This window comes from Dendrobates tinctorius, unplaced genomic scaffold (assembly GCF_039654945.1).
Source record: "Dendrobates tinctorius isolate UK_male_01 unplaced genomic scaffold, ASM3965494v1 ptg000154l, whole genome shotgun sequence".
Lineage (NCBI taxonomy): Eukaryota > Metazoa > Chordata > Amphibia > Anura > Dendrobatidae > Dendrobates > Dendrobates tinctorius.
In genome coordinates this window covers 8,999,438-9,025,045 of record NW_027361821.1, presented here as the reverse complement: position 1 = coordinate 9,025,045, position 25,608 = coordinate 8,999,438, and the positions used below count along the sequence as shown (strand labels likewise).

The 25,608-nt window shown below is 48.8% G+C and overlaps 1 protein-coding gene across 1 annotated transcript in view; it reads left to right on the top strand.

Annotated features, from left to right (window-relative positions):
• Positions 1-25,608, top strand: part of THOC2 (THO complex subunit 2) — a 231,251-nt gene that overhangs the window by 111,503 nt on the left and 94,140 nt on the right. The window contains exons 21-24 of the mRNA XM_073547602.1: positions 8,637-8,816; positions 8,917-9,081; positions 9,824-10,099; positions 10,270-10,411. Of these exons, the coding sequence (XP_073403703.1) occupies positions 8,637-8,816; positions 8,917-9,081; positions 9,824-10,099; positions 10,270-10,411 (763 nt within the window). The remainder of the gene's footprint in view (positions 1-8,636; positions 8,817-8,916; positions 9,082-9,823; positions 10,100-10,269; positions 10,412-25,608) is intronic.

The window sequence follows — 25,608 nt, the reverse complement described above, 5'->3', positions numbered from 1 at the left end:
ACATGATCTGTAGTTTGCCATCCATTCTAATTTGTGGTTTCTTTTTTTTAATCCTCATTCTGCCACCACTATAGGTGCTGGAGCTTTCCTTCCCTTTTGTTCCCAGTATTCATTTGTGTGTAAATATCTTAACGACTTGGCCTGGACAGAAAGAGCACTCTTGTTGGGCCTATATACAGAGAGACAAAGTCCTATCCCCTACGTCTTATAATGAGTCTTGGCATCTCTGCTGATAGGTGGATGGATTGCACTTGACAACAGGCAGACAGACAGAACGCACCTGTGACCTGCATTTTGAAGTTATTTTTGGGGAGATTTATAGATCGCCTATTTAACCCACTGTCTATGAATGTTGTCTGAAATATCCGCAGTCCTTTCATTGGGGGTAAAACAAAAAACTGCTCTGAAAGGCAGCTATTTTATCTTTACCCCCTTCCAAAAGAGTACAGTGTCAGGCCAGGCAACTTGCCCTTCACTCAGAAGATTTTGTGTTCATGGCTGAATGAAGACACTAAGGAAATGAATACTTTTGTTTGTTAAATTTCTTGGTTTTTTGCAAACTGAATTTTTTTTTTTTACCTTCATCAGTAAAGGAGCCCTGCACTATTTGCTGGTGAACATGTGAAGGCTAGATCTAGCATGGCATGGTACAGATATTTAGGAGGGCTATGGACAGTGGTTTCCTGGGGAGAATCTCTGCTTATTTAATGCGAAGAGCTGTGCTGCCAGCTTTCACAGCAGTATATCTGAGGCCTGCAGTGCCAGCTGACACAGCAGGACACATCCATTCATCTCATCTGATTGTGTAGATCAGAGCCCTGCTGTCTACTTCATTTATTGATTGGGAGGCTTTGACAAATAACATGGCAGCCTTCAGATAAGCAGTGAGGTCTGAATATGGCAGGGAGAATGCATTTTAACCCATTTGTAGAAACTTTGATCCCAAGTTAAAAATGCCTTAAAGGATCCTGCTCAGTCTTCTATGCCAAGCCTTAAAGGGGATTTTGGTTAGAATGTTCTTGTAATGGACAGAGAGGTGTTAAAATATTAAAATCAGTTGATAGCCACCCTCCAACTTATTTCAATGCTGTCTTTCTGCCACTGCTTTGATCTTTTCTTACAGTCTGCATTGGTGACATCATGATTGCAGCTCACCGCTGCAGCCAATCACTGACTTCAGTGGCTGTGTATGTGTAACTGCTGCTAGCCGCTGAGGTCAGAGATTGATTGCAGCTTCGTGCAATGTACTCATGATGTCCCCATCGTGTGGTCCAGACGGGATTGCCATAGCTGGAGGTGGGGTGGCTACTAAAGGTACCTGTCTCCAGTATCTTTGTTATATTTTGAACCTCGGGCTAGTGTTCATGTCTCCTGGAGATGCGTAATTTAAATATTATTACTCTGTCGCCTCATTGGGGGACAGACACAGAACCATGTTATGCTGCTGTCCACTAGGAGGCGACACTATGCATAATCTGAAAAAGATTAACTTTGGCTCCTCCTCTGCAGTATACACCCCTGGACGGCGTCAGCCTTCTCCAGTTTTTGCTTAGTGTCGCATAGGAGGCACACCTAAAGATTTTTTTTTTTCCCAATGGATTACAGATGAAGAAAAGTGGGTCTCATGCGAGACTCCCGGCATGGCTCCTTCCTCGATCCCCTATTATGGGGTGCCCGGTTGAAGTTGAGATGGATATTCCCCATGTCGCTCTTTCCCCAGTCCCTCGGGTACTGGTTCAAAGTCGAGACCCCCCCCTCCTTCCCCAATTCCTTTGGGTTCTGGGTTGAGGTCGAGGCGAGGATGAAGACCCCTGATGGTGACAAAAGCACCCTCCCTAATCCCCCTCTGGGGGCGTTAGGTTGAGACGCCTCAGGTAGGGTCTGAACAAGGCAGCATTCTGCAGCTCCGAAAGCCGGGACCCCAGCCCGCTGCGGGCTCCTGTTGGGGCCGGGGGAGAGTGCAGACAGGCATGGCACATGCAGACACAGGACTCCCTGCGCCCCTGTCTCTGCGGCAGCACCAGCTCCATAGCGCCTCAGGGGGACCCCTCACAGGGCCCCGTTCCGGCTTCTAACCCCACCGCTATCCTGCCTCTTAACCCAGGGGGCTCTGGTTCAGATCCGACCCCCTCCCGGACATCCGTGCCGGCCTGGAGCCCTTCTGGGCATCAGGTTTCTAATTTAGACCGCGGCTTCGGCCTAGCTGAAGCCGCCGCCTCCTCCCTGCCCCCCGGATGACGAATATGGCACTCTACAGTGTCATGGAAGGGGCGGATCGAGACAGGGCGCATTTTTACATGGCACTGCGCGCTCTTTTTCAGCTCTCCGCCCCCTTCTTCCCCCTCTTCGTCCTCTCGGAGGCCATTTTTGCTGCAGCAGATGGCATCTGTGGCATCAGCAGCAACGTCAGCCAGTCTCCGGGGGGCACAGGACTGAATCGTCGGCGCTGGACCTAGGGGCACACTGGTGGGGTAAGATTACAGCTGGGTTTTCGTTACTCAGCTGTGAATCCATATTACCTATAAGGCTCTCCTATAGGTGTCCTCTGCGTAGCCACCCCTTTAGGGCCCTCTGCATAGCCAGCCCTTCTGCATTCTGTGCAGTATGCCGGGCTCAAGGAAGAGAATCAGGCAGGACTGCTTTTATGCATTCTGCACAGCCTGCAAAACCACCCTCCCCAGTGGCAGCACGTACCCTCACTGCCGGGATTGTATCCAAAATACTGGGTCAGAACCCCAAGAGGCCCCTACCAATGCTTCAGCGTCTGCTACCATGCCGGAATGGGCCACTCAGATGTCGCAGTCTGACGCAGTCCATAGATAACTTAACCTCCACACTACTCCAGGCACTGCAGGGTCATGTCTCGTCTATGAGCGTTACCCAGCAAAGGGACAGCTCGACTCAAGGACATGCCGCTTCCGACACTCACAGACGTAAGCGGACCCACAGGTCGCGTTCATCTGCGTCATCCTATAGCACACGGTCATCCCCCTCTAGGGACAGACACCGTTGTTCCAGGTCACCTAGACCGTCCCCTAACAGAGACAGACAACGCAGATCTCCACAGAGATCCCCGACCACAGAAGTCCTCCACCCCAGTTTGCCCTCCAGGGAACGTCTTAGCGATACGCAAGATTTGGAGGGCATCTGTGACTCCGACTCAGACAACGAAACGGAGAGATCCCTGGTCCCAGGCGATACTTACTAAGCAGTTTTCGCAGCCTGAGAAGAAATTCACCAATCGCAAATATTTGGAGGCAAGGTACCCCTTTCCACAGAAGGACACCAAGGAGTGGACAGATCCACCCGAAGTGGACCCCCCAGTCTCTAGGCTATCAGCACAGACCCTCCTCTCACTGCCAGATAGCTCAACCCTCAGGGACGCAGCAGACCGGCAGGTAGAACGCATGGCTCGTTCAATCTTCGAAGCGGCAGGGCCCTCTCTGGCTCCCGCGTTCGCTTCAGTCTGGGCGGCCAAGGCCATTCTGGCTTGGGCCAAACAATTTCAGGCTGGCCTCCAAGCTTCAAATCCTGAGCTGTCGGACCAAGCTGTTCAAATAGCAGTGGTACCAGATTACATGCTTGCAGCCCTGGATTCCGCAACAGGTGTAGCGGGAATAGCATCAAACGCCATCCCGATCCGGCGTATCCTCTGGCTGCGGGAATGGAAAGCAGACGCGGCCTCAAAGAAGTCACTCACGCATCTCCTGTACCTGGGTGGCTTTTTGGTGAAAAGTTGGACACATTGATATCCAACGCCACTGGGGGTAAAAGTACCTCTCTCCCTCAACTAAAGCCTGAACGCGCGTTCAAAAGGCGTAACCCAAACTCGATTCCGATCCTTTCGGAATTCTTCAGGCTGGTCTGTCTCGCGTCCAGCACAAAACCGTAACCGCTCTCCGCAGGGACAACCCACAGGCGGCGCAGAGGCCGGACAGGACCTGGCAGTCGAAAGTGGGCCAGGCAAAGCCCAAAGGAGGAAAACCTCAGACTTTCTCCTCATCATGACTCACAAATTCCGGAAGACACCCCACCCGTAGGCGGACGACTTCTACTCTTTCAGCAAGTCTTGCTGCCTAGTACAGAAGACAGGTGGGTCAAGGAAATAGTGTCTTCCGGATACAAGATAGAGTTCACTTCCAGCCCACCGAACTGGTTTTCCTCTGTGTTCCCCCAAAACCGCCAGACAAGGCTCGTGCCTTCCACCAAACTGGAGAAGGCTGACGCCATCCAGGGGTGTATACTGCAGAGGAGGAGCCAAAGTTTATCTTTTTCAGATTATGCATAGTGTCGCCTCCTAGTGGATAGCAGCATAACATGGTTTTGTGTCCCCCAATTAGAGGCTAAGAGAAAGAGATTTTACGGTGAGTATACAAAAATCTCCTTTTTTCAGGCAAAAATGCATATAATAGGCAAATATTTGCATATGTGATACATGTACAGATCCGAAAGATTGTGCTATTTCATGATGCATACAATACATGCAATCCAAAAAAGTACAATAGCACAAATTAATGCAGATGTGCCGGCATGATCCTAGGAATGACACGCCCAGTAATGGCAATGCACAACCCATTATAGTTACATAGGTTGAAAACAGACCTAGGTCCATCAAGTTCAACCTTTCTTCAGCAATTATACATTTTGTCACCAAATTATTTTTTAAAAGCGGTCAGTGTCATTACTACCTCCTATGGTAAGGCATTCCACAGTCTGACTTCTCTAACACTAAAGAACCCTTTCCTATTTAGCTGCCAGAACCGCCTTTCCTCCACCATTAATGCGTGCCCCCTGTTCCTTAGTATGGTCCTTGGAAGGAATGTCATGCGCTAGTCCTTTGCATCGACCATATATATATTTATACATGTAAATAAGATCTCCTCTAAGATCTCTTTTTTTCTAAGCTAAACAAGACCAACTTTTCCAATGTATCATTCATGTGAGAGGTCTTTCATCCCATGTAATAATATAGTTGCCGCCTTTGAACTGACTCTAACTTCTGAATATCCTTTTTAAAATGTGGAGCCCAAAACTGGATCCCACATTGTAGATGTGGCCTCACCGGTGATTTATAATCGTGTGATTTTATCTCCTTTAATACACCCTAAAATCTTGTTTGCTTTTGCAGCTGCTGCCTGACATTGAGTCCTGCTGCTCAGCTTACTTGTAACAGAATACCCAAGCACTTCTCCAGTTCTGTAGTCCTGAGTATACTTCCTTTTAATGTATATGCAGCAATAGGATTACTCTGTCCTAGGTGCATTACTCTACATTTATCAACATTAACCCATTATGATGATGTGTCTACAACGGTGTGCCTAGTTTTTGACTACGCTTGCCTACGCTCTCTCCGGTCATGCCGCTGAGGGGGCAGATTAGGCTCTCGCACATCGTGACTATTTCTCAACTGCTATTTGAGAACGTGGCACCATATTTTTCATGGGTGTACTATAAGGCTGGGTTCACACGTGGCGTTTTTTTCGCGTTTCCGCGGCGGTTTTTACAGCGCGATTTTGCCGCGAAAACGCGAAAAATAAGCATCCCATGCATTCGTATGGGATTCAGCAATGCTGTGCTAATGCTGCGGTTTGTACTGCGGCGGAATTGCTGTGCGGTAAAAAACGCAGCATGCTCATTAATTTCACGGAATCGCGGCGATCCCGCACCCATAGGAATGCATTGTTCTGCTTACTTTCCGCATGTGGCAGTGCACACCATGCGAAAAGTAAGCAGAACATTTGCGGATGGTATCCACGGTCCGGAGGAGAGGAGACTGTCCTCCGGGCTTTGGGTACCATATCCCTGTAAAAAATAGAATGTAAAATAAAAAATATTGTTATTCTCACCTTCCGACGTCCCCGTGCAGCCTTCCCGCCTCTCCACGCTCCCGGTCCCAGTAAGCCTTTGCGAGCGATAACGTCCGTTCTCGCGGGATCACGAAGTCTCGCGGTCATTTGCGCGACGTCATCGTGAATTACCGCGAGACGTCGCGATCCCGCGAGAACGGACGTCATCGCGGTAATTGTCGCAAAGGATTACTGGGACCGGGAGCGTGGAGAGAGGCGGGAAGGCTGCGCGGGACGTCGGAAGGTGAGAATAACAAAATATTTTTTTTAATTACTATTATTTACATTCTATCTTTTACTAATGATGCCGCATAGGCGGCCTCAATAGTAAAAAGTTGACACTCGTCAAACACTGTTTGACGAGTGTGCCCAACCTGTCATTCAGTTCTCCAAGCGATGCTACAGATCGCTTCGAAAACGCTAGCAATTCGGCAAGCTAATTACGCTTGCAAAATGCTAGTTTTTCCACGGGAAAATCGCAGGAATTTAAAATGCGATTTTCCCGCGGAATGGAATGCCGGAATTCTCGCGGTAATTTCCGCGAGAGTTCCGCTACGTGTGAACCCAGCCTAAGATCATTAATTTCACCTGTTATTAAATATCAGGTCATTATTATAAATAGTGTCAGGAAAATATGAAGTTTTTCCTATTGCCCTAAGGTACACATACAGAGCTCCTGCTGCCCTACCGCCATTTTGGTTTGTGCAGTGTAACACCGTGCTTCACAATGCAGCCTCGCAGCTGCAAGTCCACTGCCTCTGTGAAATTCTATCCCCTCTCCCCCTCCTTTCAGCAGTATGTTCACTTTTAATTACCAGACCAGCCTTGAGTGGTTTCTTCCTCCCAAGATTTAGATTCCCTTTTGTCTGTTCCAGGTCGAATTTATTAACACACAATAATCATAGAGACAGGAAAAATAAACTTCCAGAATCTGTATAATTAAAGCTATGCACGGCAGTGTTTTGCGACTTCCAGGGTCTTCAGAAACCGTAGAAATAGATTCTGCGCCCCAGTAGCCCACAGACATGGCATATATTTTGGTCTCAAAAGAAAGATAATTTCGTAAGAGAAAATATAATGCCCCTGTCATCACTCTGTGCGCCCTCCAGCCAGAGATATGGCAAGTAGAAATTTTTAATGACTTTCTAAAAATGGGAGTACATCCTCTAACACAGCCCACCAAGTGAGATCAGCAAGGGAGGAGTCCCTAAGTTTATGGGCAAAAACTATAAAACAGGAACAGCCATTTTGTGGGGTGTTCAGACATGGGGATGACAGCGAACATCCATGCTGTGAACTGAATCTTTTCTTTGGGAACTTTCCTTCCCCTCGTCGACACGTCATACCAGTGACAGAGATGTAGTAAGTTTCATATTTTAATCCCTTTTATAGCTGTCTGTATATACTGTGTTTTGTCTCTCATTGTAATATCTTTTGTAAACACTGCCTATATTTTCTGGAGTAAACTTATAAATTTACTAGTTTCGTTTTCCTTGCTCTATGATCGATCCGACACTTACTCCATGCCAAAACACGCTACCTTTGGGTTGGTTCCTGACTCGATATTAGCTTTAGTATCAAATGAGGAACTGGTGGTAGCATAGCGTCCTGGTGGTATCGGGGAACTCTGGCTGTGATGGATAAGAGTTTTCTGTGTGTATTTCCAGCCTTGGACTGGTGATATACACACTGCCCTCACGGTAGAGTGCCCAATAGCCAGCATGCAACAAAGCAGCCTCTCCGGAGACTACTTACCCTAGGTGCAGTTCCCTGACTGACCTGAGGTTAAGGGAGGCACCAGAGAGCTGCAAGTTGCTAGCCGGAACTGAAATAAATATATATATATATATATATATATATATATATATATATATATATACATACACAATTCGTGACAAATAGTTATTAGAATTGTGATAAATATTAATCTAGGTAAGTGTCAGTTTACATATGTAGTAATTAATTTTGGGCTCAGTTGCATATTCCCCACTTTATTGTAAGTGACCTGGGATAGAATCCAATTTAATAGAAAGCATAATTTATTGTAAAACCATATACATTTAACAAGGAAAAAAAAGATCCAGCTGTCGATACCTAGGCTCTTACAAAAAAAAAAAAAACAAATTCCACATCGGTGACTAATTTGTGAGTCCCTTCCCTTTTACTTATGTCCCGTGATCAGTTTGTGAAAGTAAACATTATATGTGAAAATCATAGAAAATTCCACCACAAAAACAAATATACTGCCTGCTTTTGCATCTCTGGTAAGAGGGAAAGCAACTTTTCTATGATTGAATTCCTTTTGGTTTCAGTTTTTAATTAATGTATAGATCCGTTCAATTTCTATTTGTTTCAAAAGCCGAACCCTCTTCTTTGAAGGGGAACTTTGTTTCAAAAGTCCTCCTCTTCTCTGAAGGGGAACATGGTCGATGATCCTAAATCCTAAAGTTTCTCTTTTTTGTGTACACACTCCACAAAATGTTTGTAGACTTGTGTATGAAGCCTCCTCTTGGTACTTACGGTGTATCGGTGATGGCTGACTTGAGTCTTGAAATCCCATGTCGTCTCCCCGATTTACCACAAGGTGAAGGGACATTGTAAAGAAGCGGCTAAACTATCTAACGCAGTAATATATTGAAGTATCATTCCGGGAAAGTGCAGCTAACGTTATTACTAACACATTATATTCTGTAAATTGGGTTTTTCCTCTAGTGCCGTCGGATCGCTTCTTTATAATTAGTTTTAATCAGCTTAATTTTTTTTCCTTTCTTTGTAATTCTTTTTTCCTAGGGTGGTTATTTCGGACAAATTAGAAATACAAAGAAATCTTCTCAGAGGTTAAAAGATGCTTTGCTGGATCATGACCTGGCGCTTCCATTGTGCCTGTTAATGGCACAGCAGAGGAACGGAGTGATTTTCCATGAGGGGGGAGAGAAACATTTAAAGCTGGTGGGGAAGCTCTATGATCAGGTCAGATATTTCTACATAGTGTGAACTAGTCCCTGTATGCTGTGCTGCATATGTATATGGTTATAGTAACATAAATGTTTCCTGCCTTTCCTTCTTGCAGTGCCACGACACACTGGTTCAGTTTGGTGGATTTCTGGCATCCAATCTGAGCACAGACGATTACGTGAAACGCGTTCCTTCCATAGATGTCCTATGCAACGAGTATCATACGCCTCACGACGCTGCGTTCTTCCTATCCAGGCCGATGTATGCACACCACATTTCAGTAAGTAATGATCTGCAAAAAGGATTTAATACCAATGAACTATGACATACCCGCAGATCAGCTCCTTGGAGACTGCACCCTGTAGGACTTACTGTGGCCTATTGAACTTGTAATTCCCAGCTCATCTGCCTGATCACTAAGAGATCATGTGTTCTGCAAATGCCGACGTTCACTATGCCGTAATACATCGCATTTTGTGTGCAGAGATTTTCTGTTTGTTTTCGATAAAGGGAACCTGTCGCCAGTTTTTTAGTATCCCCATAAATGTCTCCACCTTTTTCTGCTATGGTTATGCATTTTAGATATGATTACATTGCCTCCTGACTCCCTCTGTACACCTCAAAAATACCATTTGATCCTGCGCTGTATTTAAGAGGCTGGTCCAGTCCGATGGGCGCCCTCCTTGTGGTGTCTGTTGCTAGAAAAAGCTGTCATTCGTCATAGCTGAACGAAATCTTGCCCCTGCGCAGTACCATCGCCGGCTTTGCTGGCACACTTTACTCTGCCCCACTGAGGGCATGCCGCTGGTCCGAACTGTCAATCCTAACTTGAGACAATCCCTTTAATGGTGAAACTGCCTATGTCAGTAACAGACAAGAGATAGACCTGCTTTTAATGTCTCGCAACCCCAAAGGGAACCTGTTGTATTGTGTTTCTTTTCTTGTAGGCATGACACTATTGTTATTAGACTTTTTGGAAAAGGTGATTTTTTTTTTTTTTTCCCTTTGTTTTTAACCTTCAGTCCAAGTATGACGAGCTGAAGAAGACGGAGAAGGGAAACAAACAGCAGCATAAGGTGCACAAGTACATTTCATCATGTGAAGTCGTCATGGCTCCTGTCCATGAAGCAGTCGTTTCCTTGCACCCTCCTAAAGTATGGGAGGACATCAGCCCCCAGTTTTACGCCACGTTTTGGTCCTTGACAATGTATGACCTCGCTGTTCCCACATCAAGCTACAACAGAGAAGTCAACAAGTTGAAGATACAAATGAAAGCCATTGACGACAATCTTGAAATGGTAAATTGGACACTATTGCTCCTTCCCGTTTGTCAGGATTAGATTAGATCTAGATGTACAGATTAGATGTATAGATGCAGCTGTCTAAGGGGGATTTAGGCTAATATATAGATATATATTATAACTATTTTGCTGTAGTCGTTACTGTTGTGATTTTTATACTTTTGTAGCCACCAAACAAAAAGAAAAAGGAGAGAGAAAGATGCACTGCTCTCCAAGATAAGCTGGTGGAGGAGGAGAAGAAGCAGTCTGAGCACGTGGCTCGAGTCCTGCAAAGAATGAAACTGGAGAAGGACAGCTGGCTTTTGGCCCGTAAGTACAGGAAGCAAACGTCACAGGGTTTCCTTCGTCTCCTGACATTCCTCTGATCGTGATGGCTTACCTGTGGTTCATGGTGGTTGTTGGACACAGGTTTTTCCCATTTTTATTTTCTATGTTGTTTAACCTCCAAAAACTGGTGATATGAACATATGGATGTGTTTTCGCTCAGGATCTGAGACCATTTCATAAACTTCAAGTGTAGGCTGTATGATATAGCTGACATCTGACTCTAACAGCAGCGATCAAAGCCAGGAAACGCTGACAGCGGCATTTACATGGTTTTGTTCCGGTGTACGCTCGCACAGATGGCATCTGGACCCAACTCCGGTCTCGGCCCCCAGATGCCATCAACACTTGAGACTCAATGTATTCTATCTTGTTCCTCCTGATTTGTCAGTTTCACTACATACTGCAATACTTGGTAGTTCAAGCAATTAAAGGATTGCAGGTTCTGATACTGAAGGGGGACTAAAAAATGTTTTTAACAATATTTCTCCTATGCCTCATTGGGGGACACAGAGACAGTGGGTGTTATGCTGCTGCCACTAAAAGGACACTAAGCAAATCAGAAAAAAAGTTAACTCCTCCCCTGCAGTATACACCCTGCAGCTGGCTGAGATATCTCCAGTTCATGCTTAGTGTCTGTAGGAGGCACTTGGGTCTGGTTTCAGACCCCACCGTTTTTATTTTATTTTTGAATTTTTCTGTAAATTTTTATTTTTTAATTAACGGAGTGAAGGGGGCGACGGTTCCTTTCTACGGCCCGCTCTCCCCCGAACCAGCAACAGGCAAGCACGTGGAGTAACCCTTCACGTACCTTTCCTGCGACGTTTTGGGGCTGATTCCTCTACTTTGGCGATGATGCCTAATGGAAGTTCCCGTCCAGGGCAGGCGCATGTATCGGTGAAGATTTGGGACAGCGCTTAATGTAGGCCCTGAGTCAGCCCCATAGCTCTCCATCCGCCTATCACAGGGAGGATCGATTGAGCGTGGCCTCTTTAATAACTCCTCCAGCTCTGCTACATCACTAACCTGGAGGATAAGAGCCTGCATAGAGAGCCGAAAAGCGCTGAGCACTGGAGTGGAGGTATGGGGTCGGGTCCTGTCCCCCAGGAATAGCGCTGATGTAGCATCAGCGGAGGTGCACCAGTCCCCCCCCCCCCCCCCCCCCCCCCGCGGCGCTACACCAGCCAACACACCCCCCCCCGCGGCGCTACCGCGGGTAGCGCAAAAAATTTAGTCCCCGGCTTTCGGGCCTGCTAGGCTGCAATTTAAATGGCGCCGCCCCGCCCCGCCCCGCCCACTGACGCCTAAAATCCAGGCCCCGGCTTTTCCGGCCTACTAGGCTGCAATTTGAATAGCGCCGCCCGCGCTATTGGCTCAGCCCCCCTCACTTTGGCGCCTCTCAACCTACGCGAGACGCGCAATCCTAATCTCGGGGGCCATATCCTTTTTACCTCAGCTGGAGACAAGCTGTGAGGCGAATAGCCGGATACCGGGTGACACCGCAGGGCCACGCCATTCCTCCCGGGGCACACAGAATAGCACCGGGTAAGCTGCATCTGCCCCAGATTAAAGCTTAACCCCTTCCCGGCACGTTCCCTGCAGCTGCAGCAGACTCTGCCGTTAACCCTTGCAGGAGCGCTATGTCTCAATCCAAGGAAGCGAATCGGTTTGCTAAAAAGCACATTGCATTTTTTACCATGTGTACCTCTTGCAAAGCGGCCCTACCTAGTGCACAGACTAATCCGTTCTGCACTGACTGCGACCCAGCCTGCACCCAGTCCTGCGCTCAATCGCCCCCTGCCGCCACTGCTGATGGGTCTCCTGCGTTTAGTACCCCTGAGTGGGCTGCGTCCCTGTCACGGTTGGTGGAGTCTCTGACCCAGGCTATATTCTCTCTCTGGGAGGGCTTTTCAAACCAGAAGGCGTCCTTACCTCCCGAGGAAGGCTCTGGCGTTGAAAGGGAACCGTCCGCTAGTAGGGGCCGTACTCGTTCAAGGGATGGTTGGGGCTCTAGAAATCGGACTCATGACGCTTCCTCTAGCTCTGTTCGCGCTTCTGCATCTGCGACTCCTATTTCTCGCTCTCCCTCTCCCGGAGTTCTCAGGGAGCACGACTCTGAGTTTGATTCTGACACGTCTGCCCCTCAGAATCCCCCATCTGATCAAGAGCCGCTTGATTCTCTTATAGATTCAGTTAACAAGATTCTGAAGTTGGATGAGGATAATGTTCCCGCTCCAACACATCCCATTTCTCTTAAGAAAACCAAACGTGTGCGCAGGTTATTTACCAGCCATCCGGATTTTAAGGAAGTGGTTCAGCAACACAGAGATTGTCCACATAAGCGCTTCTCAGGGCACAAGTCTACTCAGTCTAAATACCCCTTTGACCCAGACCTAATGAAAGATTGGTTACAGTCCAATCCAGTGGACCCGCCTGTATCACGCCTGGCTTCAAAAACGCTTTTGTCCGTATCCAAGGGGTCCTCGATCAGATACCCCTCCGATCGTCAGATTGACTACCTTGCCCGTTCAGTGTTTGAAGCTTCAGGAGCAGCGCTTTTTCCATCCTTCGCGGCAATTTGGGTCACAAAAGTGATGGCCGCTTGGGCAGAGGTCTTGATTACCTCCTTCCAGGACTCCAATCTTCCTCCGGAAACAACCGCGGTCGCCGGGCAGATAATTCACACAACGGACTTCGTAGTGGACACCTCTTTTGACGCCGCCAATTGCGCTGCTCAATCTGCCGCTAATGCGATCTCCATTAGGAGAGCCCTATGGCTCCGCGACTGGCGAGCAGATGCCGCGTCTCAAATATCCTTGACTTCTCTCCCTTTTCAAATGGCTGTCATGGCCATTCTCCACTCGCGGGGAGTAGTAGTGTTACCGTATCTCGACGACCTACTCATCAAGGGTCCGTCCCTTTCAGCCTGCGAAGAATCTTTGAAGATAACAGTAAATACACTTTCACGCCTGGGATGCAAGATAAACTTCGCAAAATCTTCTCCGAAACCGGCTCAGCAAATCTCCTTTTTAGGAATGATCTTTGGACACTTCCCGCGGGTTGGTCACTCTCCCTCCGGAAAAGACGCAAGCTTTACAACAGGCAGTGCGGACTCTTTCCCATCCAGCTTCTCACTCCATTCGTTTCAGCATGAGAGTTCTTGGGAAAATGGTAGCTGCCATGGAAGCAGTTCCGTTTGCACAGTTCCATCTCTGTCCCTTACAACACGCGTTGCTGTCTGCTTGGGACAAGAACCCGTTCTCCCTGGACCGTCGGATCCTTTTGTCCCTGCGGGTCAGGCAAGCCCTCAAGTGGTGGACTCTGAAGTCCTCCCTGAATCAAGGGAGGTCTTTTCTCCCAGTAAGATGGTTGATAGTAACCACCGATGCAAGTCTACTCGGCTGGGGTGCGGTTTTCATCACCACACAGCTCAGGGTCGTTGGTCAACCCAAGAATCAAGTCTCCCCATCAACATCTTGGAAATACGAGCGATCAGATTGGCTCTACAAAGTTTCCACCATCTCCTCGCAGGTCGCCCCATCAGGATCCAATCAGACAAGGCCACAGCTGTAGCGTATATCAACTGCCAAGGAGGTACCCGGAGCAAGATAGTCATGAACGAGTCAGTCACATCCTCCATTGGGCCGAGACCAACCATTCATCCATCTCAGCAATTCACATCCCCGGAGTAGAAAATTGGGCGGCAGATTTTCTCAGTCGCCAAAGCATTGCCTCAGGAGAGTGGTCTCTTCATCCAGAGGTCTTTCACCAGATCTGTCTTCGTTGGGGGACTCCGGATGTGGACCTCATGGCCTCAAGGCTAAATAACAAGGTGTCTCTGTTCATTGCCCGATCGCGCGACCCATGTGCCATCGGAGCGGACGCCCTAGTGTTGCCATGGCACCGGTTCCGGCTTCCGTACATCTTTCCCCCTCTTCCCTTGCTTCCGAGGGTCGTCAAGAAGATCAGAGCAGAGGAGGTGACTGTAATCCTAGTTGTACCAGATTGGCCGCGCCGAGCATGGTATGCAGAACTAATTCAACTAGTCGCCGACGTTCCCTGGCGACTTCCAGATCGCTCGGATCTGCTTTCTCAGGGCCCGATTTACCATCAGAACTCCGGGGCCCTGTCTTTGACGGCATGGCTGTTGAATCCTGGATTTTAGTGCAGTCTGGATTCTCTCCCGACTTCATCTCCACCATGATTTGTGCTAGGAAGCCCGTATCCAGACGTATCTATTACCGCACCTGGAAAATCTTCCTTTCATGGTGCAAGGATCATGGTCGTTCCCCTTCTGTTGTTCTCCATTCCGAGCATATTGGAGTTTCTCCAATCCGGACTAAAATCTGGCCTCGCGCTTAGCTCACTCAAGGGCCAAATTTCGGCCCTGTCAGTGTTTTTCCAACAAAAAATTGCCACCAAACCTCAGGTTAAGACATTTATTCAAGGAGTCTCCCATGTGGCGCCTCCTTATAGGAATCCATTAGAACCATGGGACCTTAACCTGGTACTCAGGGCCTTACAAGATGATCCTTTTGAACCGTTGCAGGATGTTTCATTGACCATCGTCTCTTGGAAAGTGGTCTTTCTAGTAGCAATTACGTCTGTCAGGCGAGTTTCGGAATTGGCAGCTCTGTCCTGCCGTTCTTCGTTCCTGAATTTTCATCAGGACAAGGTGTTTTTCAGGACGTCCCCGTCCTTCCTGCCCAAGGTCGTTTCCTCTTTCCATCTCAACAAGGAAGTTGTTTTGCCTTCCTTTTGTCCGGCGCCAGTCCATTGCATTGAGAAGGCCCTCCACACCCTAGATATGGTTAGTGCACTGAGACGGTACATCTCTCGGACGGCTCCCTTCCGCAAGTCAGATGCCCTGTTCATACTTCCTGAGGGGCATAGGAAGGGCCTAGCCGCGTCAAAAGCAACGCTAGCCAGGTGGATTCGCTCTGCGATTCAGGAATCCTGCCGTGTCAGGAACGCGCCAGTCCCAGCGAGGATTAAAGCACACTCTACCCGGTCAGTGGGCGCCTCTTGGGCCATTCGGCACCAGGCCACAGCAGAACAGGTCTGCAAGGCTGCGACTTGGTCCAGTCTGGATACCTTTTCAAAACATTAGCAAATTCATTCTCAGGACTCTGCAGATGCAGCTCTCGGCAGACGCATCCTGCAATCGGCAGTACCTCAGTCGTAACTCAGAGGTACATGGGGTATTAGCAGATGTATGCTCCCCACTCAGGGACTGCTTTAGGACGTCCCACTGTCTCTGTGTCCCCCAATGAGGCGTAGGAGAAATAGGGATTTTTGTGTACTCACCGTAAAATCCTTTTCTCCGAGCAATTCATTGGGGGACACAGCACCCACCCTGTTTAGCCTACTGGCTCATTTGTAGCATTCTTAGGTTTTTACATAGTTCGTTACTCTTGACTGTTTAAGCTCCTACTGCTTTTTTCACTGAACTGGAGATATCTCAGCCAGCTGCCGGGTGTATACTGCAGGGGAGGAGCTAACTTTTTTTTCTGATTTGCTTAGTGTCCTCCTAGTGGCAGCAGCATAACACCCACTGTCTCTGTGTCCCCCAATGAATGGCTCAGAGTACAAAAAAACGGTGAGTACAAAAAAAATCCCTCTTTTTAAAAAAAGTGTGTTAATTCCAAAAATAAACAAGCACTCATGTGGCTTAGTCAATGGAAAAATAAAAGTTATAGCTCTTGGAAGAAAAGGGTGGGGGGTGGAAATGACTTGGTCCTGAAGGGGTTGAAGTTCATGTAGTATGTGCTACATGCTTGCTACCTTTGATATTCTAATGTAGCTAGGTAGAAATTAACAGTAGTCATGAAAGGGAATCTGTCACCAGGTTTTGCTATGTAATCTGAGAGCTCTATAATGTAAGGGCAGAGACACTGATAACAGCAGTGTGTCACTCATGTCATGTTCACACATTCAGTATTTGGTCAGTAATTTACATCAGTATGTGTAAGCCAACACCAGGAGTGGGTGATAAATACAGAAGTGGTGACGTGTTTCTATTATACTTTTCCTCTGAGGCTACGTGCACACGGTGCGGATTTGGCCGTGCGGATTTTGTAAAATCCGCAGGTAAATCTGCAGGTCAAAAGACCTGCGGTTTTACCTGCGGATTTCTCTGCGGTTGTCCCCTGCGGTTTTTCATTTCCACAATGGAGGAGATGGCAAACCGCAGCGGAATCCGCATGAAGAATTGACATGTCAATTCTTTCTGCGGTTTCAAAACCGCAGGAAAGCCGCATGGAAAAATCCGCACCGTCTGCACTCCGGTTTTTTATTCCCATAGGGAATAATGGTACTGTACATCGCAGCAAAAACTGCTGCGGACCCGCAGCGTCCAAATCCGCTGCGGAACCGCAGCAGAATCCACAGCGTGTGCACACACCCTGATTGTTCCACTCCTGGTTTTGGTTTACAAATACTGATGTAAAATACTGACCAAATACTAAACGTGTGAATGTGGCCTCACTTGGCTGTGTGCTGATGTTTTCAATACAATCCGTGTTTTATCAGCAGGAGATTATCACTAGAGGACAAGTTGCCTCATGCCTCCTAGTCCAGCCACACCCCCAGCACTGATTGGCTGTTTTGTCACTATACATTGTAGACAGGAAGCTGACAATCAGTGGTGTGGGTGGGGTTGTAAAGAGTTCAACATTCAGAGCACTGCTAGATCTGCAAAAGAGAAAACTAACTTCTCATAGCTGCTGCACTTACTAAACTAATTGATACATCGCTGGAATTGGGGTCCCTACCTCTTGCTGCTTTCAGATTAATTAGGAATAACCTGCTTGACACGTTCCCTTGAAGCTTTTCCAAGAACAGCTGCTACAAAGAAGTGACTGAAAGCAAATTTACTGTTTACATCCTGGTTAAAAATCCTTTCTATTCTCAAGAACGCAGGTATTTTTAATGCTATAGTGCACAGCTCGCTGCCAAGGCTAATAACAAACGCAGACGAGGAGCGTACGCTTGTAGGCCGTTTACTATACACTCTGAAGCTGTCCAACTCGCTGGATTCAGTACCAGCCTTGGTGCCACTAGTGCCCTACCGTGAAGAAGATGCAAAGTTGCCAACGCTTGCAACTTTAGAAAGTGGGCAATTCAGGCCAGTGGCTCTACTATGCTGCCAGCCTGAACTGTCAGTCTTCAGGGGCACACCACCCCCGGCAAACAGGAAGCTGGGAGGCCGAGGAGCATTGCGCTCCTGAAGATGTGAACTTGGAAATGCCCGTCAATTAAAATTAAAACTTTTTTTTCTTGTGAGCGGGGCCGAGATTAAATGTTCTAGGAGTCTGACGTCTTATCCTTGTGACCTATTTTTGTACCTCCCAATAAATGTGCTTTGCATCAGCATGTCCATGTCTATGGGGACGTGTGTGTCCTACTATACCACATTGTGCTCAGAATAGAGCTCAGCACATTACAACTTTACTTCTAGCTTCTGCTCTGAAATAATGAAGCTGCTAATCTGCTGATAAGATACAGAAATCGCTTACTTTGTAGATCTATTGAACCGTGGAAAATGTTTGCTTAGGTGAAATGAAATATAATTTAAAAGAAGTGAAAATCTGTAACTTCCGCAAAGTCTAATCAATGAGCTGAATGCCTTCAGCGCCAGGCTGGAGCGACTCAGCACTCCTGTTATACCTGCAGCGCATCTTACTCTCTGTACAGGAGAGGCAAGGTTGGTTGTGGAATTGTAAGGGTGCCCCTCGGCGTAGTTAGATCTATGTGTGGTAGTAACTGAAGACTCAGCTCTGGCTTCATATGCCATGCCTTACTTTTCAGTGTGAGGTGGCATGGATTGATTTTTATTTCTGTGTAGATGCTACTATGATTAAGATAATAATGATCTCCTACCCTTTTTAGGAAGCGCAACAATGATCTCTTCTCGCATGGACTGCGGGAGTTCACCCCTCTCTACCCCTGTCTTATATACTTCCAACAAAAGAGGCAACAGAAGTTCCTTATATTTTTTAAACATTTCCCCCGGCAAACCATCTACCCCTGGAGCCCCTATCATTAGCCATGGAGGCGAGTGCCAACTCCAACTCCTCTAAATCAAATGGTTTATCTAAAAAATGTTGGGATTCCATAGACAATTTTGGAAGCCCAGCTCTAACCAAAAAATGTATCTATCTCGGTATCTGTCGGCTGTACCTGTGACCCATGCAAATTAGTATAGAAGCCTGCCATCACCTCCAGCAAATGCCGAGTATCCGTGACCTCCTGTCCATCCTCCTCCCCCCTTTAAGGCGACTATAAATGCTGTCTCTTTGTGCAGCAGCTAGGGCCAAGAGATGGCCGGCTCTCTCTCCCTCCTCAAAATATTGCATAGTACGGAACATCTTTTCTTTATCGCCTTATTGGGGGACACAGAATACCATGGGGTGTATGCTGCTGCTGCTAGGAGGCTGACACTATGCAAAAACAATAAAATTAGCTCCTCCCCGGCAGTATACACCCACCGACAGGCACCAAGCACCTCAGTTTGTGCTTAGTGTCTGTAGGAGGCGGACCGGGATCTCCCCAGATCCGCTTTTTTCTTTTCAGGTTTAGTCTGAACTTTTTAATTTTTCCCTCTTTTGTCTTTTAGGTTATTTTCCATCGGGAAACAGGGTGTAGTTGTCACCCTGATTTCCCATATCATGCGGCTGAGCGAGCAGTGTGGTGTCATCCACATCGCAACTCTCAGTACCGCAGGCAGGACTTTTCCCTTTCGCCTTCCGGTGATAAGGGTTGTGGACAGGTGGCTAGTCCTTGCCGAATCCCCCTCCTCACCCCTCTCTCGGGACAGGGCTGAGAGGAAGACGGCGATCGCAGGTATTTCAAGCCGTCTTCTGCAGGATGCGGGTACAGAGGACTCCCTTTCCCCCAGCGGCCTGCCGTTTCCCCGTGGGCCCCTGTGGTCATCCTCTTCAGGGACGTCAGGTAAGTGCCTGTACGTTCCCTCCGGCCCCCGCATAAGCTCCAGTGCATGGGAGAAGTTGGATCTTGGGATTACAGGTCCACTGTTTTGAATCTCCCGCCATTTTTGCCTGCCGCGCGCTCTCACAATGGAACTATCCCTTCCCCTCTTAGTCAGGGAGACGCTGCGGATTCCTTCACTCACCGCAGCAGCGTCGCAAGCAGGGGTCCGCTTCATATTTCATCCTGAGCGCGGTATGTCGGGGTGGGCAAGGGGTTGCAGCGCCGGCGCGGGCGCCGTCACTTTCACTTTCACTTTCCCCTCAGCCAGGGGAATTTCTCTGCTCCCTCCTCCATTCTTGAGCGCGCTCTTTCAGCGCGCCTTTTCTAGCCCATCACAGGGCTTCTTTCTCTTTGGAATGCCAGCCTCCCCTCTCTGTCATGCCCCCTCCGTCGCTGGTAGCCAATCACGGCGCAGCCGCTAAGCTCCGCCCCCCATCTTCCAGCACAAGGATTTCCTGGTTATCTCACTCCTTCCTGCGCTGTTTGGGGGACACTTCAGCGTTTTCTGCTGCTCACAGAATCTCGGTAGGCTCTGCTCTGAGGCAAAGATTAGCTCCCCTCAGCAATTATTCCATAAATCCTGCGGCCATTCAGTGCAGTCTACTTATGCCCAACCCTTCAGGGGATCTCTGCTTCAGGCCCACCGCTATCTATTACGCCTGTGCGCGCTGTAAAAAGAAGTGGGCATCAGGTCAGTCGTCTCCATTCTGCCCCCCCTGCAGTCCTTCCAATATGTCAGCATCTCAGGAGCGCACAGAGTCCCGGGCGGAGGGCGCTCTTCCCTCCTCTCTCTCCCCGGAGTGGGCCGTTACAATGTCACAGTCTGTGTCTGACTTGACAAAAGTATCACAGTCGCTGGTCCAGGTTTTAGAACGATTACCTCAGCTATCCTCAGCCACCTCTGCCCCGACCACCTCTCGGGGTGAGTCGTCCGCACCTGACCGCGACCTTCAGAGAGACAGACGGGGAAGGTCTTCTAGGAAGCGGGCTCGGTCCTCTTCGTCCTCGAGCTCGCAGGGCCCTTCTGCTCCCAGGCCTCCTTCTCCTTCCTCAGATGACAGCCTTCAGTCAGGCGATGATTCTCATTCGGAAGCTAGCTCTGAGGGGAACAGCGTTTCTAAAACGCGGGACATGGTCGATAGTTTGCTTGCAGCTATCTTCCAAACACTAAAACTTAAACAGGATGAGGCTCCAGCTCAGGAAGGCTCGGTTGTCCTTAGACGAGCCAGACCTCCGTCCCGAACCTTTCCCAATCACAACGATTTTAATACTACCTTAGCCAAACACTGGGAGCGCCCTGAACAACGTTTCTCAGGCCGCAAGTATTTGGACGTTCTGTACCCCTTTGACGCAGAACTGCTCTCAAAGTGGTCCAAGGCTCCAGAGGTAGATCCTCCAGTATCCCGGATAGCCTCTAAAACGGTTCTCTCTCTTCCAGACGGGGCGTCGCTCAAAGATCCTTCTGACAGGCAGATTGAATCTCTGGCTAAATCTATCTTTGAGGCATCTGGCACCTCTCTCTGCCCTATTTTCGCATCCGCCTGGGTGGCGAAGGTCATTTCCGCTTGGGCAAAAATTCTTCGCAGAGGCATCTTAGCGTCAGCTCCTCAAGACGAATTGGCAGATCTTGCAGATCAGATTAACCAGGCGGGAAAATACCTTTTGGCCGCCTCCTTGGACGCGGCCGGCTGCGTAGCAAGGGCTAACAGCAACATAGTAGCTGTACGCCGAGTCCTTTGGCTAAAGTCATGGAATGCGGACACTACTTCGAAAAAGTCGCTTACCAATCTGCCATTCCATGGCTCTAGGCTCTTTGGAGCAAAGCTGGATCAGATAATTTCCGATGCCACTGGAGGCAAAAGTACTTCGCTTCCCCAGTCTCGACCAAAACGCCCCTTCAACAGAAGGGGGTTTCGACCATTCAGGCCTTTTCGTCCCTTCTCTGCCACGGAGAGGGCCACTCAACAGGATCGGCCGCCTGCCACCAGGGAGCGGGATCAGAGGAAACCTTCCTACAAACCCGCTCCTCGCTGGAGATCTAGAGGACAATATTCCAGATCTGCAGGAGCCAATTCCGGCAGATTTTCGTCTAAGTGACGGGTCACCCCCACCTGGAATTCCTTCCAGGGTGGGCGGCAGACTTTCCTTTTTCGCGGATGCTTGGCTGTCCGTTGTAGACGACGCTTGGGTCAGAGAACTCGTCGCATCCGGTTACAAAATCGAATTTGCTTCACTCCCGAACAGACGGTTTTTCCGGTCTCGGCCTCCGCGACAGCGGGCCCAGATTCCGGGTTTTCTGCAGGCCATTTCCTCCCTTCTTTCCGCCGGAGTCATTGTTCCCGTTCCCTCAGACGAACGGTTTTCCGGGTTCTACTCCAATCTCTTTGTAGTCCCGAAGAAAGACGGCTCTCTTCGTCCTATTCTGGACCTCAAATTGCTCAATCGCCACGTGAAGATTCTCCATTTCAGGATGGAGTCTCTTCGGTCGGTGATTGCTTCCATGGAGCCCGGGGAATTTCTCTGCTCGGTGGACATTCGGGATGCCTATCTCCACATTCCAATATGTGTGCAACATCAGAAGTATCTTCGATTTGCGTTTCAGGGAGACCACTTTCAGTTCACAGCTCTTCCTTTCGGCCTGGCTTCAGCGCCCCGGGTTTTCACGAAGGTGATGGCGACGGTGATGGCCATCCTTCGCTCCAGAGGGATCCTCATCATCCCTTATCTGGACGATCTTTTGATCAAGGGTTCGTCTCGCCAGGACTGTCTCCGGAGCCTTCAGATAACCCTGGACACTCTCTGCCGCCTAGGTTGGCTAGTCAACAAGGAGAAGTCCATTCTGGTCCCCACCCAGCGTCTGACCTTTCTGGGTATGGAATTCGACACGGAGATAGCCCGTGTTTTTCTTCCAAAGGAAAAGTTTGCAACTCTGTCCAAGTGCATCAAATCTCTCAAGAGGCCTGTTCCCATTCCCATTCGGTTCGGCATGAAGGTCCTGGGGAAGATGGTGGCCTCCATGGAGGCAGTGCCCTTTGCGCAGTACCACCTTCGCCCTCTCCAGCTGTCTCTGCTTTCAGCCTGGGACAAGACCACGATGTCCTTGGACCGTCCTATTCGGCTTCCTCTCAGAGTGAGGCAGTCTCTCACTTGGTGGCTACGGCCAGCGTCAGTTCTCCAAGGGAGGTCCTTCCTTCCTCCTCAGTGGCAAATCATCACCACCGATGCAAGCCTTCTAGGATGGGGAGCCGTGTTCCATCAGAAAGCGGCCCAAGGACGCTGGAAGCCACAGGAGTCTCTCCTTCCAATCAATCTTTTGGAGATCAGGGCGATTTTCCTTGCCCTTCTTCACTGGCAGCCCCTCCTTTCCGGCAAGCCGGTCCGCATTCAGTCGGACAACGCCACGGCCGTGGCGTACATAAACCATCAGGGGGGTACGCGCAGCAAACAGGTAATGTCAGGAGTGGCCAAGATATTCCGCTGGGCAGAACGTTACGTTCCGACAATCTCTGCCGTCCATATTCCAGGGGTGGAAAATTGGGCAGCCGACTTTCTGAGTCGCCAGGGCCTAGCGTCCGGCGAATGGTCCCTGCACCCCGCGGTTTTCTCTCAGATATGCGACCGTTGGGGCACCCCGGATGTCGATCTCATGGCATCTCGGATGAACCACAAGGTACCGCAGTTCGTAGCCAGGTCCAGGGACCCTCTAGCCGTCGCATGCGACGCACTGGTGACTCCGTGGTCCCAGTTTCAACTTCCGTATTTGTTCCCGCCTCTGGCATTGATCCCTCGGGTGGTAAAAAAGATAAAATCAGAAGGCGTACCAGTGATTCTAGTTGCTCCAGATTGGCCAAGACGGCCTTGGTACGCGGAGCTGGTCAACATGCTCGCGGACGTTCCCTGGAGGCTTCCGGACCGTCCAGACCTTCTCTCGCAAGGCCCCCTTTACCACGAGAATTCTCAGTCTCTGAGTTTGACGGCATGGCCATTGAGACCGCAATTCTAAAGGAATCAGGTCTGTCCAGTCAGGTTATTCAAACTATGATCAGAGCCAGGAAACCAGCCTCTTCCCGCATTTACTATAGGTACTGGAAGGCTTTTTTCCGTTGGTGCGATGATAGCAAAGTCTTCCCAATGTCGTTTTCTATCCCGTCTATCCTAGGGTTTCTTCAAGCTGGGTTAGACGCGGGTCTGTCCCTCAGTACGCTCAAGGGCCAGGTTTCCGCTCTCTCTATCCTCTTCCAAAGAGAGCTAGCTTCTCTACCACAGGTCAAGACTTTTCTACAAGGGGTTTCCCACGTGGCTCCCCCTCATCATTCGCCAATAGACCCGTGGGATCTCAACCTCGTTCTTAGCGCGCTCCAGAAGGCGCCGTTCGAGCCTCTCCAGGACATTCCTTTGTCCCTTCTCTCTTGGAAGGTCACCTTTTTGATCGCCATTTCCTCCATCAGAAGAGTTTCTGAATTGGCGGCCTTGTCATGTCGTTCCCCTTACCTCATTCTCCATCAGGACAAAGCCGTCCTCAGGCCCGTTCCTTCTTTTCTTCCAAAGGTGGTTTCCGCTTTCCATATCAATGAGGATATCGTCCTTCCTTCTTTTTGTCCGGCTCCATCTCATCCTCTTGAGAAGTCTCTCCACAAACTGGACGTAGTTAGAGCCCTGCGTGTCTATCTTGCCAGGACCTCTTCCTTCCGTCTGTCCGATTCCTTGCTAATCATCTCTGAAGGTCGCCAGAAGGGCCTTCCGGCTTCCAAATCCACGATCGCTCGCTGGATTCGTTCTACCATTCTGGAAGCGTATCGTCTTCAGGAAAAGCGGCCCCCTCCGGGAGTAAGAGCTCATTCCACCCGGGCTGTGGCGGCTTCGTGGGCTGCTCGTCACCAGGCCTCGGCCATGCAAATTTGCAAGGCTGCAACCTGGTCATCCTTGCACACCTTCACGAGGTTCTACAGGGTTCATACCCAGGCCTCGTCTGATGCTGTGGTTGGTAGGAAGGTTCTGCAGGCGGCGGTGGCTCACCGGCCGACCTGAGCCTTTCGGTTACTTTCGTTCCTTTTTGCTGTTCCCACCCTTGGGACTGCTTTGGGACGTCCCATGGTATTCTGTGTCCCCCAATAAGGCGATAAAGAAAGATGGATTTTTGGTTCTTACCGTAAAATCTCTTTCTTGGAGCCTTCATTGGGGGACACAGCACCCTCCCTTTTTCAGTTGTACCGTGTTGGGTCTTAGAGTCCCCTGTTGGGTTGGTACATATGGTTCGAGTTTTTTTCTCGTTGCTTCTCCTACTGCTTTTTCACCAACTGAGGTGCTTGGTGCCTGTCGGTGGGTGTATACTGCCGGGGAGGAGCTAATTTTATTGTTTTTGCATAGTGTCAGCCTCCTAGCAGCAGCAGCATACACCCCATGGTATTCTGTGTCCCCCAATGAAGGCTCCAAGAAAGAGATTTTACGGTAAGAACCAAAAATCCATCTTTTCCGTTCAGCTGCCCAAAATGACAGTGCATTAAGGCCAGGGCTGTGGAGTCGGAGTCGTGGAGTCGGAGTCGGTGCTCATTTTGGTGGAGTCGGAGTCGGAGTTGGAGTCGGTATAAAATGGACCGACTCCGACTCCTAAAATATATAATAAATTGGGTACAGTAATTCAATGCAGAATATGCTGAATATTTTTTCATAGGAGTTTGGGAAAGTTATGAAATGTCCTATAAATGGCTGTTCTATTCCTGATCTAAGGCTATATTCACACACAGCGTTTTTCCTGTGTTTTTTGAGGATACGTTTTTCAGCTGCAAAAGCTGATCATCTTTTTAAAAAACTGCATCACCTGAAAGGTTTTTGAGCTCATAGATAATGTTTTCAATAGCAAAAGCAGATTAGAAATCTGCTCTATCTATCCATTTATTCATATCTGTCTATCCATATCGTATCTGTACCAAAAAGAATGAAAACCGGGTAGTACACCAATATATATTCTGTTCTATCTAAATATCTTGATTATTGGATCATAAAAATGATTAAATGTCTGAGGTTCACATTGTACTACAATAAATTTTTCACTTAAATATAAGCAATATGTGTCGGAGTCGGAGTCGTGGAGTCGGAGTTGGAGTCGGAGTCGGTGTAAGGGAAATTGAGGAGTCGGAGTCGCAGGTTTGGCTTACCGACTCCACAGCCCTGATTAAGGCTACTTTCAGACA